At 41.0% G+C, this 19,238-nt stretch overlaps 1 protein-coding gene across 3 annotated transcripts in view; it reads right to left on the bottom strand.

The window, feature by feature from the left end:
• Nucleotides 1-19,238, bottom strand: part of NOTCH2 (notch receptor 2) — an 85,188-nt gene that overhangs the window by 36,006 nt on the left and 29,944 nt on the right. The window contains exons 6-12 of one of the 3 annotated variants that reach the window (XM_064664372.1): nt 7,531-7,764; nt 6,536-6,691; nt 5,252-5,440; nt 3,922-4,035; nt 2,651-2,764; nt 814-854; nt 285-442 (exon numbers count right to left, since the gene is read on the bottom strand). In XM_064664372.1, the coding sequence (XP_064520442.1) occupies nt 285-442; nt 814-854; nt 2,651-2,764; nt 3,922-4,035; nt 5,252-5,440; nt 6,536-6,691; nt 7,531-7,764 (1,006 nt within the window). Of the gene's footprint in view, nt 1-284; nt 604-813; nt 855-2,650; nt 2,765-3,921; nt 4,036-5,251; nt 5,441-6,535; nt 6,692-7,530; nt 7,765-19,238 lie in introns of those variants that run through there. The other 2 variants (XM_064664373.1, XM_064664371.1) reach the window with 2 other exon arrangements.

Below are 19,238 nucleotides of genomic sequence, written 5' to 3' on the forward strand. Positions count from 1 at the left end.
GACAGAATCTATTCACAAACAGGGCTAAAACAACAGCTCAGGAAGGTAAGAGCAGCAAACAACTCTCTCAAGAGCCCTGTCTTCCATAATGGAGCAGAGCTATATGAAACAGGGACAATTTAAAATAAATGGTTTTCAGAGCTGAGGTTTTGGACCAACAGCTCATGCTATCTCTTCCAGCAGCTGAAGATTTGGAAGGTAGAACTTCAAATTTCAAGACACTGATTGGAGACTGATACAAACCAAGCTGCAGGGAATTTCAACAGCTGAAGAGTGATTCTCACCTGAGTATTATAAGTGGATAACAGGCTCCCCATTTTTCATACAGGTTTGAGGTTATTTCTGTGGTCAAACATACCAGGTGACGGCTAACATTTCCAAGTTCTGCGAACGTATGCATGGATGAATGGGTGTGGAAGTAGGTGGGGAGAGGGAAGGGAGGCTAGTTAGAGAGATGGATATAAAAAGATGTTAGGGAAGGAAGAAAAACAAACCGATAAGGGGACAAACGGTGGCAGGGGAAAAAAAAAAAGAAGAGGGCAGAGGCAAATAAAAGAGGAAAGACCTAAGACAACTCAAGAAAAGAAAAGCCATGATCTACCACTGGGAAGGAGAAGTGGAATAATGCCAGAAGGGAAAGAAAAGACAAAAAGCAAGCAGTAAATAGAGCTATCTGTACAGCATTTGGCCAAACATTTTGCAGTTTTCAATCACGTCGGCAGCTGGCGATTACCATTCAGGGAACACATATCACTCATATTATGAGATTAATAGAGCAAGAACATACTCAAACATTATTTTCCAGTAACTGACCTGCCCCAATGATGAATTCCGCATTTCAGTCTTATAGCAGGCTGTCAATATTAAATATAATACTTAGCATATATTTGTTCAAAAATTATTACCTTGCCTCCTATTGTAGTTCAACTGAACCACTTATAGATCAGATATATTTCTGGATCTCTTAACTGAGCATACCTTACTGAGATAAGATTTCCCTCTTTGCAGACAAGAGTTAGACTAGGAAAAACCACTTGAATATAGAACATAAGAATCCCTCATATAGGATGGAAAAAAGCCCTAGTACAGACTCCCTCTTCCATTTTCAGTCAAAGATTTAACCAAGGATTTCACTAAGTGGTGCTGCTTCAGTAACATACATTTGGTTGCTTTCAGCCTGTTCCTTGAAAATACTCCATACCTCATTTGCCTTCATGGAAGCAGTTATCTTCTCTCCTCATCTGGAAAATCTAGAATTTCGGTACTGAGGTGGTTTAAGCAGTTCTACTGCCAAATTCAGAACCTGCTTTTCAAGGCACATCTGTCCACATTGTCCACCATTACACGACCCAAAACACTCCTAGGCCTGATAAGCTCTGCACTCTGATAAGCAACCAGACCACACAACAGCTTGAGAAAGAATTTTTAAGATAGTTTCCAAGTTTGGTGAAGATTTGAGCTTTTCCTTCTGTTTGCAAGTGTCAGCTTAGTCTGTCACATGCAGTAATCAAAAGGAAAAATTCTGACCACAATAATTATTCCTTTCCTGAACTATTGCATTCTCCTTCTTTCAACAAATTCAATGCTTCTTCAGGCATTTTGGAATGGTGGAGAGTGTGTGTGTGAAAAGACAGGCTATTTTTAGGCTAATCTCTGCTACACGCTGTACAGGGCAGAATAGATTAATGAAGTCAAATTCACCTTAACAGTTTGATTATTGGAATGATTCAAAATGAGAAAAATTGCACATAAATCCAGCCAACCTAACAGCACATTTCTGGGACAAAGGTAGCTCCATGAATTGTTCAGCTTCTTCCCTAATGGAAGAGCTAAAGCCAAGGCATTTGAAGCACAAGCAGTGTATCAGGCACCATTAAAGGCAACCAAAAGTAGTTCCTTACTGAGAACTAGAGCATAACAGCTCTGAACCCTCTCATTTGACCAGATGTAAAAATTAAGATAAAAATATATCTACATCACCCCTGGAGGCCTAAAGATAAGAAAATCCTATCATTAAACCTGACGCTGCTAAATATGTAATTACCCAGGCTGTAAAGGCATTCAAAAAACCCCACCTGAGTTCCATCCACAGCTCTATCAAAACTTCTGTGTGATACTTGACAAATCATTTTAGCTACACTCTGGTAGGCAGCTACTGTGTGGTATTTTTTCCAGTGGTCACAACTGCTACTGCGTTTCATTCTTACTCCTTTGACATAAAATAACCTGATGTAAGAGAAGTCAGAATACACAGTAGCACTGCTCTGTCCATTTCTTGTTCTTCAACTGTACAGTATATAATCTGACTTGGAAGAAAGAAAGGTAAACAACAAATAAAAGGCTTCACAGCACTGCTTTTCTTTATGTGGATTCCATAGTAAATACAGAAGAAGTTGTCATCTTCTGGGAAGCAAAAGATGAGGCTGAAAGAGGGAGGCCAGAACTCTCATTGACTGAGAACTTAACTATCACAAGTAAAAAGCTTCCTGTACTTAAATACTTTTCTCTGTGCAAAGGAGCAGACAAGGCTTCACAACAACCAACCAGTATTTCAGAGAAAGAAAGAAAAAGTGCTGACACTTGGGCCACCCCTTTACGTATTTAGGTTACGTGCGATCTCCAGTCCAGGGGCTCTGAACACAAGACTAACCTGTGGCACACTGGCACTCGTAGCCATTGGGATGGTCGATACATTTGGCTCCATTGAGACACGGCGTGCTGGAGCAATCATCTATATCAATCTGACACACGGCACCACTGAATCCTGAAAGGCAGAAAAGAAGATGAAAATCCAGGAAGTCATTTGAAGTAGTTCATCTAGACAACTGCACCGTCAGGAATTATTTGTTAGCTAATCCTTAAAACCACTCAAACATAAGCTCAGCAAATCTAAATTCAATTGCATCATTAAGCACACACACCACGCCCTGGTGGATTGGTTCCTCATCCAAACCACCAGCCAAACTGTAGTTTCTGTCCCCCAGGTCAAAGGAGCCCCATCTTGCAAACTGAGACAGCCAAGTCAAACAGAAATAAAGCAGATGGAGCACAAGTGGTGTCCACCACTGGACAGTATGCCCTGCCTGTAAAACTGAGAGCCCACCAATAAAAAACCTTCAAGTAATCAAAGCAAGCAGCTAAAAATAAAACAACAGTGCATACATCACTAGAGCCTTCAGACCAGAATTACCACAGCTGTATGGAATGTGGTACGATATAGCACTGGGACTTTCAATACACTTCTTGAATTAGTTAACAAAGTATCAACAGGTTATGTCAGATGATGCAGACCCTTAGGCACTTCAAGAAAAAAATTAAAACCTTCAGGAATGCTTCTTGGAGGAAGGAACCAAAGGAGGACCCAGAACATCACTAGCCAATAAGAAGGGATACAGAATAGGCTTTTGTCATATATATTCTGAACTTAAAACTTTTTGTAAGCCATCAAGAAAACAAGTGATGTTCACCCTACACCTAACATGGATCCCTCAGCTCATCATTTTTCCTTTTCTAGTGGAGCCCAATCCATTCCCTCCTCATGCAAGCGGCATAAACCATAGTGATGTAAAACTGCCTTCTGCCTAAAAATCTCAGAAGACAAAAAGCATGCAGAGGGGCTGATCCTTAAAATGTGTTGAGAATCTCACTACGGTTTCCACAACAACAGAAGTTCACGTTGCCAACTACTCTTTTAGATGAGTGTCCAACTGTATATTTCTCAACACTTAACCCAATTACAGGCACAATATTATTGCAACCAATACATCACTATTCTTATTTACTAGCCATTGCAACTCACTCATTCAAACAGATGCTGGTGCCCTAAGACAACAGAACCTCACAAGAAACGTTATCACTTAAAACATCTGTGCAGTTCTTGGTAGGGTGAAGCAGGAAAAGCTTCCAGAAGTAAGAACTTACCAGGAGGACAGACACACTGGAAGCGGTTGACTTTATCGAGACACTCTCCATTGTTCACACAGGGATTACTTAGACACTCATCAATATCTTCTTCACAGTGAACACCTTTAAAACCTGTTAAAAAAATTGAAAAAATTGGAAGAGGTGACAGAAGATGTGAGTGAAAGTCCTAGAAAGTGCCCTTGAAAGTGCCTCTTTTACTAGTGCTGACAGTCTAACCCTAATTTCATTGAAAGTTTGCAGTTTGGACAGAACCTATGAGGTAAGAACATATACCAGAGGTTAAATCATTGCACCAGAGGTTACAAAAGGATGTTGAAGTGTATTTTTCACTGTTGCAGAAGATGTTCACTTAATCAATGGCAACAGAAGTTTGTGGTGAATTCACATCTAATGTTTTCTTCCACTTGAGGAGAAGGTGTTATGTTTTAATACTTTGAAAGATATCAATAATATATATCTCTCTATATATCAATAATATATTACCTTATACCAATATAAGGTAAAAGGTAAAAAAACAAACACAGCAGATTATTTTAGCTCAAGGATTTTTAGCTAATGGCAGGGTACAAGAAAAACTTTAAGAAAGGTGAAATACTTATGACTAGAGTTCCACCCTTCAAAACAGATTATATATTAATAAAAACTCATTGTAGTTGCCATGGTATCAGCTGATCACCTGCAGGGGTCACAATTCTTTCACTGTATTTTATAAGAATGCGCAACGGTCAACTTGCATTCTTTTCCTTTTTTTAACCACTTTCTATCAGAGAGCAAAATAGCAGACTACATTGGTCACTGGTATGCTGGCCATACCAATTTTACAAGCACGATTTCATCAATCAGGTAACTTTCTTTGCGGTTATTTCCTCAGGTCACCAGGAGCTTACATCATTTGGGGTATTTTAAGCAAATAACCCAAACACTATTATCCTAGATCATCACATGCATACCTTAAAGCACAGTCACTCCTTTCAAGTTTGCACCTGCTTTGCTTTCACAAAGGTAAGTTTCTGCACATGCACTTAAGCAGGTACAGTAACAAATATGTTCTCACATACTCCAGCTCAGAAAGCTAACTTCCTTTGCTAATGTAGAGATTGGTTTCTTTCTCAGTCCTCTAATTGCTTTCTCCCTCCCACACACAAATGCCAAGTCCTCCTGGCTGGTGCTGCCACAGCAGGCTCTCTCTCACTGTTTCATTTTAGCCTCACCCCTTTGCAGCTTTGTGTTCCACCTCAGCAGAGCAGAGCTGGCAACCCTCGCTGTGCTCTGCCTTCTGCTTTCTTCCTTTGCTGGGGGCCCCATCTTGGTCAGAAACTCCCCTCACCTGGCATACAGAGACACGTGAATCCTCCGATTTTATCCAGGCAGGTGGCATCGTTTTGGCACGGATTTGAGTGGCATTCATTGATGTCCATTTCACAGCGAGGTCCTGTGTACCCCTTCAAACACTCACAGTGGAAAGAGCCTTCTGTGTTGACGCATTTTCCAGCATGTTCACATGGATTGCTGTTTGCTGCAAGAAGGATACATAAACGTGTGTGTCAAAACCTCTCCTCATAGTGGGAAAGCCACAGCATTCTTTATTAGTCATGGTCTTTTCCAGTGGTCATTCCTTTCTATCAAGTAATACAAGGGAAAGACTGTTCATCCTCCTGGGGAAAGGCCACTGCGACTCACAAAAACATGTACCAGTTACTTTCCTGTCAGAAGGATTGTTGTCACTACCAATGGACCAAAAGAGCAACTCTAATCCATATTACTAATGACAGTTCTCAAGACAGGAGCATCAACTAGCAGGGTTTAGAGAATTAATGATGCTTTCAAGGCCTTTTTCTCTAGGTCATCTTTTCCATTTACTCCCAAGGTAGAAAAGATACCACTATGGCCACAAAACCAGCAAACTTGTCCACTGCATGTTTTCAAAAAGAAACTGCACTCTTGTCCAAGGCAGACTAAAGAACAAAATTCAAAGAAGTGATTCTTTCCAGCACTTGCATGAGTGCTGGTTAGGTATTACCTTCACACATCACAGTCTGGAAGCATGAACAAGCACTCACAAAACTGTAAGTAAGTCTGTAAGAGTCCAGTCAATCCTCAAAACCACACAACAGCATGCTATCAGAGAACTACAGCTTTAAAAGCCCTCGTGGTCACCAGTCTTGGAAGGCACTCAAAAGATCCAGCCATGTTCTGGCTGTCAAACAGCCCTGACATATTTCTGTCAAGGCTGTAGCTACAACAGCTCCCACATGAACTGTGGTGCTTTCATTGTATCCTGCAGTTTAATTATCACACCTGTTTGCATGCACTCCTCTCACAATGCTAAAGCCCTCTTGCACAATGAAGAATGGTTAAGCATCTCATTGCTTTTCATATTCCAGAGGCTAACAGTTCAGATATGGACAACTATTTTGACTCAGCCTTCTGCTCTAAGTCTCACACAAGATTTAAAACTCATCTAAAGACACTGAAATGAAAGGTAGAGAGCAAGAAAGGAGTCACATTTATGTCGAGAAGCTATGAGAAAATGTCTATTCTTGCTCCTCTGTTAGTTCATAAAGCAAACGACTCAGCTCCCTGTGTGGGTTCTCACACAGAGCAAACTCACCCATTGCACATTCATCCACATCCTCAGTGCAGTCTGCTCCCTTATGGCCTTGAGGACAGGTGCAGATGTAGTTTCCATTCACAGGATTGGTGTCACACAGGGCACCTTTCTGGCACGGATTGCTAACACAGGCATCATCCAAGTGGCACAGGAGACCTGGAGAAGTATCCAAGAGTTTATTAATAAAGTGAGATACACCAGTCACACTGTATGTCACAGTCATATACTCTGTCCTGATATTTCACATAGAGACTCTCACAGATAGAGGCTTAGGCAATATCTTACAGGCTTCAGCCTATAGACTACCATGGGGACTTCACCACACACTTATAAAATGTTATATTTAAATACAGATTCTGTGACTTTAAAGGTGTCTCCAGCACTTCTGGAGCAGTGAGATGTCTGACCATTACCAAAATGTCTTCCTTGCAGCACTTAAATAACTCTTCTCTGTAACCAGCATGATAATTTTTCTGACAGCTGAAAACATAGGTGCACATGAAGCTTGCTTTCTCAATTCAGATATGCTGATCACTTGTATTTCCAGGTAGTAGTTAGGAAACATATTTTTACGTAACCTAAGCCAGCAAATTTTCCACCACATCAGTGAAGACGCCTACATCCTCACACACTCACACAAAAATACCTAAGTTTGCCTTCTAGACTCATACAGTTACCATAAGTGGCACAGAGCAAGTCACCCTCACGCACAACTGCTCAGGTAAATACAGGTTCTGCTAAAGGCTAGAAAAAGATCTGTTTTCCTTGCAATCTAAACCATAATAACTTTGTCTTCTAGCCTAATACAAATACTACTTTGTCCCAAGCTACAGGGGTTTAACAGGTCTTTGCTCATGGACAGCACGGAAAGTTTCCTTTCGTTCTTCCTGGTTTGGTCTCAAAGCGCGTTAAAATAAACACATCGCTTCAAACAAACGCATAAACTTCAGCACCTTCTGTTAAGTACCAGATTTATGCAAGTTTTCCGTGCTTACCTGCCTTTCCCTCTGGACAAATGCAGGAGAAAGAAGCCACCCGGTCAATGCAGGTGGAGCCGTTGGCACAGGAGGCAGTGAAGCAGTCATCGATGTTCTTGCTGCAGTCGTCCCCGCTCCAGCCGTTGACGCAGACACAGGCATAGCCCCCGTTGTGGTTGGTGCAGGTGCCTCCATTCTGACAGGCATTGGGCTGGAGCTGGCATTCATCCACGTCCTCAGTGCAGAACTGGCCTGATGCACAGAAACAGACAAGTTCAATGTAAGTTGAGACACTCAGATTCAAGGAGATTCCTGCACGGACAACGTTACCGAGGGAATCGCTGCAGTCGAGTTTGAGTCTCACTTCTTAACTCCAGGATTTTTGAGCACGAGAACTTCCAATAACACTGTCGTCAAATTAGGCAAAGGCAACTAGCATCCCTAAGTGACCCCAAAGTAGGAGCTGAACTGCAAATAACTTCGAAAAGGCACAGTTTGGGAGCCAGCAGGCAGCCTGCACTGTATGAAGATATATCTGCAAGGAGGTGAGAAACAGAAAGAATGAAGGTCTGCCAGCAGTGCAGCCAGAGGGACTAAGAGAGAAGATGGCCTCCCAAGAAAATCTTGTCAAAGCAGTGTCAACAGACCAGCAGCAAAGGAACTCTTGTCAGGAGAACCTAATTTTTTCCTATGTAATTATTCAATGAAGATTACTTGAGGAAGAATAAAATTTTTGACACTCGCCTACCTAAAATACTCATTTTTCTTCCCCCACGTAGGAATTTTTCCACCACAAATACTTGGGGGTTTCTTGGTTGTTGAGAGGTTTTTTGCTTTCTTTTTATTCAGAAACAAAATAATTACTCTAAAAATATTTTTATGACTGGAGATATTAGAGAGAAGAAAACAAATGTACACTCTCAGGGAGATTTAAGGAAAAGGACCAATGGACCACTAAGTACAGAATAGTTTTCAAGGGATACTGAATTTTACAGACACATATATAGAAAGCTCTGCATAAAGTATTTATTTGCCAAAATCCATCTTGCTTTGACATCAAAATCTGGAGAACCTACCACTTGCACCAATATTTTGTTTTAACAGTTATTCAGCTTCCTGATTACAATTGCGTGGTTTACTTTGAAGCCAAAATTGTTTAGGTGAAGTTTCAAATCATTCATTCTTATTTTGAGTTCCTTGAACAGATAAAACCTCATGGCTCAGCATCAGCTCATTTCTTCCCAGGCTGGCATATGGGTGCACATGTGCAACCACAGACTATGGTCACAGTCAACAATCTCCTGCTTGATAAACTATTTCTCCCCTTTCAGTTACATTAAGAATTCCCTAGCACTGAAAGCTTGTTGGGTTTTTTTACCACGCTTCTTGATAACTTGCTTTTACTGTCCTTCCTAAAACACTCATGCAATGCACACAGCCCCAGAGGAAGGTCCTTTATCAGAGAGTAAGATTTGATTTGTTTGATGACCTTCCCCCTCCTCCAGCTGACACCATCGCCTCCCTCACCAGTTTGCAGCAGCTTTCCATTATTTGGGCCAAGTCTCTTTAGTAAATGTGCTGCTACCACCAAGATCCTCCCATTTCTCTTCTCCAGCTGCTCTATCAGCTGCACATTTACAATTGCCTGGAATTCCCCCTGTATTCCAAGAATAAGAAATTCAAGAGCATGTCATAGGTCTCCCCTGCCCGGGCTCCAGTCTATTCAGGTTTACCAATTCAGAAATAATTATTAGATGTTGCTTAAGTCACCTTGTTTATTAATGGCCCAGAAATAATGAGGCAAGACACAAGACACACCCTCTTCCAATGCACAGAACTGAAACATTTATTGTTGGCAGGAATCTAAAAATGTTCAGTCTTAACCATCTCCACCTACTATACTCATATCATGATTTGTTTTCAAAGTACTTAAATAAATCTTTGCCTTTGATCCTGTGAGACCTGGATTTTTTTTTCCGCTCAGTGACAAAGAAATACAATTATTATTAAAAAAATGAGTTGCACAACTGACTGTGTTCTGTGCCTCTGTTCCTTTCACCAGTAGGATTACTTCAAATCAAGAATTCCATCACTTTTAAAACCATAATAAAATTTTAACAGTAATAATAATTACTATAGAGTTTTCAGAATTAATCTTCAAATCCCAGTTTGCTTAGTAAAACGGGGCGGGGGGGAATCTAACACTGGGTATCATTATCTGTAAAACACCTCCCTGCATTATGAACAAACAAACCGTGCATTTGTCATACTAGAAGTGGTTTGTTTATGGCCTTTCAGTGTTGGCTTATCAGTGGCCAGACTGAAAAGAGTCAGTTGGCTGGGGCCGGTTCCTCGCAGTCGCGCGCATCTCGCAACTCAACACAACTGACTTCCTCTTAAAAAAAAAATAAAAATAATCAAGACGTTATTTGCTTATTATAAAAGTGATTTTCCTTCTTTTCTTGGAGGGGGCCCAACCCAGATCAAAGGACACACTCTCTGACAAACACTCATCCTTAGCACAGCCGTCAGCACCCTTGCAGCCTTTGCGTCCTCCTTTTAGCTGCAGCCAATTCAAACTGCTGTCACTAAAGCATGAAGAGGGTCTCGGTGCTGAAGTTGCCACACCACTCCAGACTGTAATGCTTCTCAAAAAAAAAAAAAAATCACTTGTCTTGTGACTGGCTGAATAGAAGTCCTGAAATATAACCTTTTATGGACTTTTGGGGAGGGCAATTGAGTGTGGGTATGTGAGTTTTGGCTTTTCGGGTTTTGTTAAAGCAAGATGGACAAACTACTCCCCCATACACACTATCAGGCTTCGTTTTTGACTTACCATCCCATTTTGACTATCCATTTCCATTCCAAGTGTTACTAGTAGTATCAACTTAGGACCTTTTTTAGTATTTTTTTTACCAGTACTTAGAAAATACTAGTAAAAGTACTTTATTTCTCCACTTCTAGAAAGGACAGTACCAAGTGACATCACTGATGTCCTTGCAATAACCCCATGTCCTAGGCTACTCAGCCCCAAACTAAAAGGAACTTCTAAAAGGTCTATCAGCGTTTCCACAAGAGAATTAAAAAGCAGAGCTTAAACTTCTTCAAGCAATTCAATCGTATTTAAAAAACAAACCACATCTGAGCTCCTTGATTGTGATCCTCACTTAGCTCCTCTGTGTTTCTAATGCTCCTTTTGCAGCTACCAGATCACAATCATATTTGTGTTTAATTATGAATCTGAATCAAACAGAGCTCCAGCTTAATGCAGTTTGTTTTAAAAACAGAGGAAATTCAATTCAATATATTAAGAGGCATAAATGAGCTATTAACTACTGTATTTTACTACTGAGTATTTTAAAGAAGAGATCTTATTCTTTACTGAAGTTATAATTGAAATAAAGACTCAGTTTCTGGACAAAAACACATGAATTAAAAGCAACATAAGGCAAGTAAAGCATATCAATCTAACCACATTAATAAATGTACAAAACTCAGGCTCACCACCATCAGGCAATGTAAGGGCAAGAGTCTTTTGAAAGATTTTGGAATTATGTTTTGAAATACTACAAATCCCAGGCTAAAGCCCAAGATGGTCACATTTCTTAACTGGAGCCGGTGAATTGGCTGAAAATGCTTGAACTTTATTGCTGAAGTGGGGCTTGAGCGGTTTGGACATGTGTTCTGTAGCCCACAGTCCTCAAAGGAGAAAACAAAAGGGTTTTTTAGGTTGGGTGGTTTGGTGAGGTTTGGGTTTTCAGATAAGTTATGGTTGCTTACGTGGTATTCTTGAATATTTAGGTGTTAACAGCATAGGATTAATGGTCAATATTGTAATTTTTCAACACAGGTTTTTGGAATGGCCACAGACTCTCATTCTCCCAAAAGGGCTGATTTGCCCACAGCAGACACTTCAAATGAGAGAAACAGATTAATACTTTGGGCAGGTGCTGCAAAGAAAAGATTTGACACTTCTGTTGTTAGTGACCTATGTCTTCAACAACGTCTGGGATTCCAGAATGATTTTTTTTTTATGGCACAGGCAGAAGCCTCTTTCAGTGCTGGACATAAAACAGGATTTAATTCTAAAACTTCTCAATGAATACTCTGCACAACACTTCTCTCTGCCAGGTTAGCTAGCTTTAAAGTCAAATGGACAAAAGATCTCTAGGACAGTTTACTTATGGGATGCTGCTTTGACTTAATTGTAACAAAATTAAGTATATTTATTTGTAGCCACGTAGTTGGTAAGCTGTTTTTCTGCTTGTTAAGAGTTTTAGGCAGAACCAAGTCTTTCACTCACAGAACTGAAATTCAACTTCCAAGTGCAAAGTCCATTATGAATTGTATGAACTGTACAGTGTAATACACATTTTCATAACCCCACAACCACTTCAGCTGAAGTTAATTCATCTGGCTGCAAAAGTCTGTAGGTATTTCTTTTCTTGTGCTCTTGCTACTTTCCGTTACATTTCTAAACAAAACATAGTAAATACAGGGTAAACTAGCAAAGGCAAGTGCAATACACTAACTGTACCGTATTTTAATGGATGTGTAGAAACAAACACATAAAAGACAACAAGAAAGGAAACAAATTACTCCAAGAAGCTAATAAAAACCTAACCTGACCTTGATATTTGCAGAGCCTGGGAAATCAGTAAAATGCCGACTCAGGTTCTAAGTGACCTTGTACAAAGTAAACAGCTAGTCAGTGTGGTATTTCAAAATTGAAAACTAGAAGTAGAAAAAGGGAACAGCCATCAACTCTTAGCACTTTTTGCCCACTATGAAACTAAGTTACTTCCTGCATATTTCCCCTGGAAAAAAAAAAAAAGTGCCATATGGAGTAAGTCAGACGTTTGCTGCTTTGATTACTCCCATTTTCAGACCCTCAGGAACTGAACAGGAACTCCAGGAGGTTCTCTTTAGGCAGACACAGGATGCAGTGGTTCAAGGCCCCTCAAGCAGTTGTACAAGATATCACTGATGAGAAACAGCCAGCCCCATCTCTTACAGGTCTTTATGTTAAAAAAAAAAAAAATAAAGCCTTATTTATACAGGTAAGGCAGTACACAAAATGAGTACAATCCTACACTGAGAGAGAGGAGCATTAAACTTGAGCAAACAAGAAACCCAAACAGTCGCTCTGAGAAGCAGCACCAGCAATGTTCAAAAGTTGATCCCAGCAAACCATAGAGGGTTTACATAAACCCCAATTCCAACTGCATTGAACCTGCAGGTGAATGCAGGACCTTCAGTCAGTTCAATCAGAGGCCTTCATCTTTGGCAGAACAGACTTTCTGCAAAGGAAAAGGTTTTCTTGGCCTCTTAACAGCTCTCCAGCAGGAAAGTCTGTTGATGCACAGCTGGAGTACTAGAGGCTAAAGCTCCTGAGAGCAGATCTAATGCAGTTTAATAACTAAAGAGATTTAGTAGGACAAAGGGTCAAAATACCTTCCTGTGCCTTGAAAAAAAATCAGTTTGTTGAAAACTGAGCTGGGAGGAGACAGCAATGACCCATTTCTCTCAAAATCACAACTGCCACAGCAGTAGACTCAAACTGAACTGGAAGTCAGAATATCTCATAGGTTTAGTGATACTGGTAAAATAATTGAGTGAGAATCACAAATTGGTCATTAGGATCTTAAGAGACTCACTGCAAGAGGAGCATCAAGTTTCAAGAAGGTTTGTGCCCCCATCCCCTCAGCAGCTCACTGGAAGTTTGCCACTTATCTCAGACTAGCACTCCAGGACACAGGAAAGAGCTCACTAGCTCTCCTGAAAGGGCTATCTGGGAACCATAAACCAGATACAGGCAGAAACCCTCTGAAAGAGTAATTTAATTCACAAAGTATTCCAAAGATTGCTGTATGAGTTTTGAATACAATCAGTGTAGCTAAAGAAAGCATGGCTCATTAGAACTGTTTGTATTTTTTCTCCAAGTTTCAAAGGACCACTAAGTGAGAAGGTGAAGCATCTTATCAAGACTCAAGAACGGGCTAAGAGATAAGGAACAGTATTTGTATAAAGGACCAAATCTAATAGTGGCAGAAGGTCACCAGTGCCACACTGCAGAGGACCAGGCAGTTTCTTCTCCTCTCTAACCACACGTGTGTATATTCAGGGTGCCAGCTGGCAGACCACACAGCTGGCTAGGGATGGACATTCCTCTGCCCAGGAGGGGCAGACAACTTGTGTTTTCTTTTAACACAAGAAAACCCACGTGCATTGACAGCGCAACCCAATGTGTATTGATCTGTCAGGTCAAAGCTCAGTCCCCTCATGCTGTTGTGTGAGTCTCCTCAGCAAAAAGAAAAGGAAAAAAAAAATCACATGGAGTCATGAGGCCTTCTGATAAAATGGTGTTTATGAAAAATACTTTAGCTCCCATGTTTTTGAATTATGTATTTGTAAAAGCACTCAGTTTAATCTTTAACCCACAGAATTATCCATATTCACTGAAATAACCCAGTTAAATTTAATGCTTACAGGTACAGGAGCATCTAATTAAAGGCCTGGAAGAAGATGAACAATAGGCAGTGGTATCTTTTGCAAAACAGCATTTATGTTTCCCAAGAGGAAGCCAGGGGATTTCGGACAGATTCAACCAAGAGAGGCTGCTGGGCAGTGCAACAGCAGACAAGGTTTGATGCACAAACACCAACTAAAATACAAAGGCAAACAGACTTGCTGAAGAAGGTTTAGGTTAGGCACTCCTTGAGGAAACATCAGCTTGCCTGGAACAATTCAGTGGGGATCTCTGCTCAATCACGGGTTTAATCAACAAAATAAACATCGCTGAGCAGACATTTGACTACAAGGAAGAATAACTAATGCAAACACTTGTGCAACAGCAATGGCACTGCTTCAGTCTGGAACACATTTTGCAGTACTGAAGCCACCACCTCTCAGTAAAGACACTGAAAAGAGGTAGAGTTCATAGTCTGACAGACTGATGGAGAGAAGACTTTTCTAAGAGACTTACAAAGCAGTTGCTACCCACAAAGGGAGAAAGGCAGCTGGTAAAAAGTATAATACAAGAGTTATTGCTGGGAAGATACAGCACGTGACAAAGTATACAAAAGAAAATACCTGATCATTAATTTAATGTGCTTTATTGACACAAGGTATCTCAAAGCAGAGAACTTCAAACTTCTCTGAAGGAGGGAACACTTTTATATAGGCCAAAATGTCCAGAGCAATAAACAGGTAATACCTGAAAGGGATCTCAGATGTGATATCCAGATCACATCCAAACTCCAGACACTCCCACAAAGCCATGTCCACAGCTCACTGCAGGCAATCCAATGAATACAACTGATGTCTTCAGTTCCAAGGATGGCTTCAGGGACACACAGAATTCCATGGACTACACTGTTTACATCTGCCAGAAGTGCCCCCAGTTGCGTGTTGTGTTTAATAAAGGTCTTCCCTTCTTAAGTATTACAGCAGTTCCCCCCGAAAAAAGGACTGAAGCCAACTATTTTTTCCTTTCTTTTCTGAAGGAGTAAGAAGCATCACACTCTCAAAAACATGCTCCTTCCCCAGGATCTCACAGCATCTTTCTCCCAGAGCAGCAAAGCAGCAGCAGCCGTTCCCCAACCTCAGGTGTTGGGGTTTCGGTTTTGTTTTTAATAGATCTAATTATATCTTGGGCAATGTCAAATACCATCCAAGATATCATAAATTTAAGAGCTTAATATAGAATTTGAACAATTGAAGATGAATCTACAACTGTAGAGAGCAAACATCTGTGTTTATTTTAGACTAATATGGTGGAGAAAAGAGTTTAATTTCATAACCACACTGGGAAGCATGTAGTGGAACTAATGGGCTTTTACAAGGGATTTTACAACCCTCAAATACAAAACTCTGGGCTTTAAGAGACTTATGCACGGCCTGATCCATTAAATACTGCCCTAAATTACTCCCCACAGACTACTGGGTAGTGAGGGCAGCCCTGACTGAGCTCTTCAGAGGCAATAATACAAATTATCAGAACACAATTCATTAAAAATTATTACTGATGTGCTAATAACAGACTGATTTAATATGGTGGTAGTAGGTGAAATGACTGGGGACAGCAGCAGGACAGAGAAGTAAACAACAGGAAAAACACATTACCAAGCTACTCTTGGCTTTGTCCTTCTGTTTACCTCCTCTGGAAAACCCAGTGAATCAGGGAAATACCTAACAAGTGAAAAGATCTGCAAGGCAAAAAAAAAATCTACAGTTGGAGCCAAAACTTACAATCAAAGCTTCCTATTCTCAAGCTATCTCAGCAACACATCTTTACTAATTACCCAAAGACAAATCATCTCACTCTAAGTACAAGGGAAGGGACAGAAACTGCCAGGAACAAGTCAGCTGCAGATAAAACAACTGTTACCTATTAGTCTGGTCTCACAGCACACATCCACCAACCCAGCCTCACCAGAGGGGTCTGGCCTATTTTGTTTTAGTGCCAAACACATGAAAAGGACATCTCCACAAGAGCTTCTTTGGCACATTTGATCGCAAAGAGTATTTTCCAACCTGGAAAGCCACTAAAGACACAAGGGAAGAAGCAGCAGTGTGGTCTAAATTGGATGCTGTCATTCTGTCATCAGATCAGTTCAGCTGTTAACACCTCAGGTGTTTTATTACAGCTACCTCCTACCCAAGGCTTGCAGTTGGGAAATGAAAAGCAGCACAAAACAAACAGGAGGTTGTGGTAGGTGTTCCAGAATCCATACCGGCTAAGGGTGTAACTTCTAATGCCCCTGAAATCCATCTGCTCTGCACAACACTGGAACCAAGTGCCACAAGAGAAACAAACAACGTCCAGGATAAAGTCTGTTTGTGCCCGATACTTCAAACCATTTGTACACTCAAACTCAGAGCTGCCACCTCCAGAGGCTTCCACGTGCCCCCTGCTCCCTTTGTATCTGACAGTTCAAACATGAAGGAAGAAAAAGAATCATAATCCCTCTTGGCCTCTTTCCGAGCTGTCTCTTGGAGATACTACTGTAGTGACACCAGCCAACTTGTCAAGTTTGGCACAGACGGATCTCAGGCAGTACCAAAGAGGCCACTATGCTTTTTAATAAAGCCTGGAAAAGCACCAGAAAGCTGATCATTGCTACACCACTGGGGAAGAAGACTGCTCTTCTCACAGGAGTGTGACCAAGCCTCCCTGAGCTAATACAAAGGTCTTTGGACATCATCTGGGATAACGCAACCAGGATCAGGAAGGAGTACAACCCCAACAGCGCTGTCACATAATAATCAACACCCTCAAGAGAACACCAAGGATGTATATTCAGTGACTTAGGAGGCTGGCACGTCCAACGTTTATGATCCAAGCCACCTATTGTCAGAATTAGTTCCTCCACATTTTGAGTCTAAGTACTCCAGGAAGGCAGTAATTTTTCAAACACTAAGCTAACATGACTTGCTACAGTATATTTTGTGACACAGAAGCTGAGGGAAGCGGTATTTGGCAAAGAAAGTCTTAAAAAACAAAATACCAGAGCATATGAACTTGCATAAAAATGTTAAACATTAGCCTTTTGATGTTTATCCTCCCTTCTTAGCAAAGTCACATCTGCCCAGAGTTTAAGGCTGGGATTTTCAAGGAAAACCAAGGTAGGGAGCAAATATTACTCTAATTAAATAGGAATCGAACCCTTAACTCCCTGCGTTGAAAATTCCTGCCTAAAGCTCTGCAGAAAAATAACCCTTCTGCTAGTGTGTAAGAGCATATGACCAAGCTAACAGCTATTTTAATTAAAAAGCACAGCCCTGCTGCCTGAAGAGCTTTTCTGCTCAAGACAAACATTTGCTGCTTAAGCTAGGTCCCAGTGCTGGAGTTCTTTGGTGGAGTCAGCTGTTACCACACTGTGCTTCCCTTGAGACAAAGGTCGCCCGGATTTTAAAATATACAGTTCACTGGAGCCCTCTTTTCAGGGGAAAACAAAGCCTAAATAAATAAAACTGCCATGGGAGCCTCGCCTTCCCAGCCACAGGGAATGAAAGGCAGCAAGCAGGCCAAGCCTGCAACTGAAGCACTGTAGTACAGGTCTTCCAAAACCCGCTCAAGTGTGGACACAGTGTGTCCCCAAAACCCAGAGACTCAGCCCACAGCTTCTGACGCAGCACTTCAGGAGTGAACTGTGCAAAAGGCTTAACTCCAAGGAAGATACAAATCAATCTCTGCTGTGCATTGCTCCTGAAACTTGATTTGGGCCAAACACAGATTCACAGCGAACCTCTGAAATACTGCGAACTTTACAGTGAGGCAGGAGTCCTTCTCAGCCAAGAAAAACAAAAGCATTTACAGCATTTTAAATTGTTAATCACTTTAGTATGCAAATTGTCAAGTCATCTTTCTTGACCCAAAGCTGCACAGGTTAGATTAACAGAATAAACAGGTGCATTTTTAAACAAAAGCTTTGTTTCTTTAGATGAAATGTAGTCTGGAATGACTGAGTATCCTTTAAATTCTCAGGTGGTTTCACTGTGGCTGTGGAAGGACACCCTAACCTTCCACATGACTTTACAGCCCTGGACTGCCATCACTTCCTCTGCATCCACTCACCCATGAGACTGCTCTGTGAATTTTAATTCCTGATCCCAGAGAAAAAAAAAAAAAAAAAAGAAAAGAAAAAGGCAAGAGTGGAAAAATAAAAAGGCAGCTGGACAGGATGTTTTACTAGATTAGTGAGTTAAAGTGGCACAATCCAAAAAATATCAGAGCCAGCTCAGGGGAAGGGGAAGAGTGGATGGCAGCAGGGAGAGAAGGCAGAGACACCTTCCTCCTCAGACCACAGTGAGCCCAGAAGGCTGGATTACCTACTGCAGAACAGCAGCATAAAGCGGAGTCTTCACATGGCGCAGACGTTAGTGAGGATTTTTGGCTAGTTTTGACTCAAATCACGTGTACACTAAATTCTCTGGCCTGTCACGCACAGAGGAATAGACTTCAGTCTTTCACGAAAGCATCCAGGTCTATTTCCAAGAAAAGGTGGACCTTCCTTACACATCTGCAACACTGTGCTTTGAAAGGACCCAACAAACACGGGTTCTAACAAAGGACTTATCCTGGGACAAGATAAAGTCATCCTTAAACAATCAATCAGTTAACATTCAGCAAGAGGAAAGATCTGGGGCAGTTTCACCCAAACATCTAAGAGTGTCTTATCAGTCACAAATTTATGAGGTTGATGATCACTATAACTACACGAAATACGAGAACTTGAAGGTGACAAAAACATTAGTGACAGCAGGAATTTCTCGTCACTGTTTTTGAAAGGCAAGATTTTATCTTTCCGGAAAAAACAGCAAAACGAGAATGAGAAGGCAGGCACTTCAACAAAAAAGGAGCAGTGAGCTCTGTTTGAAGAGCAGGAAATAAGACCGAAAGCAAACAGCGTCACAAAAGGTGGGAGCACTTAGAAAAAAACAAAAAAGTATTTTTTTAAAAAAAATGCATAACTATGTAGCCCAGCCTACCACCTGCCAAGAAGCAGATGGTTACCAAAAGGAATTAGAACAGATTCTGTTTCAGTAAAGGATGCTTCAGTATTACTTTACAGAAAACTTTTCTTCATAGGATGCAGTACAGCTTCTTGATTTTTCTAGCAAGGAATGGGACTGGTTTCTCTGTGCCATGAAACACAGACTGCATTAACAAACATGGTAAGAGCATCATTCACAGCACAAAGATTAAATAAAGACTAAAACTG

Source organism: Pseudopipra pipra, chromosome 9, assembly GCF_036250125.1.
Source record: "Pseudopipra pipra isolate bDixPip1 chromosome 9, bDixPip1.hap1, whole genome shotgun sequence".
NCBI lineage: Eukaryota > Metazoa > Chordata > Aves > Passeriformes > Pipridae > Pseudopipra > Pseudopipra pipra.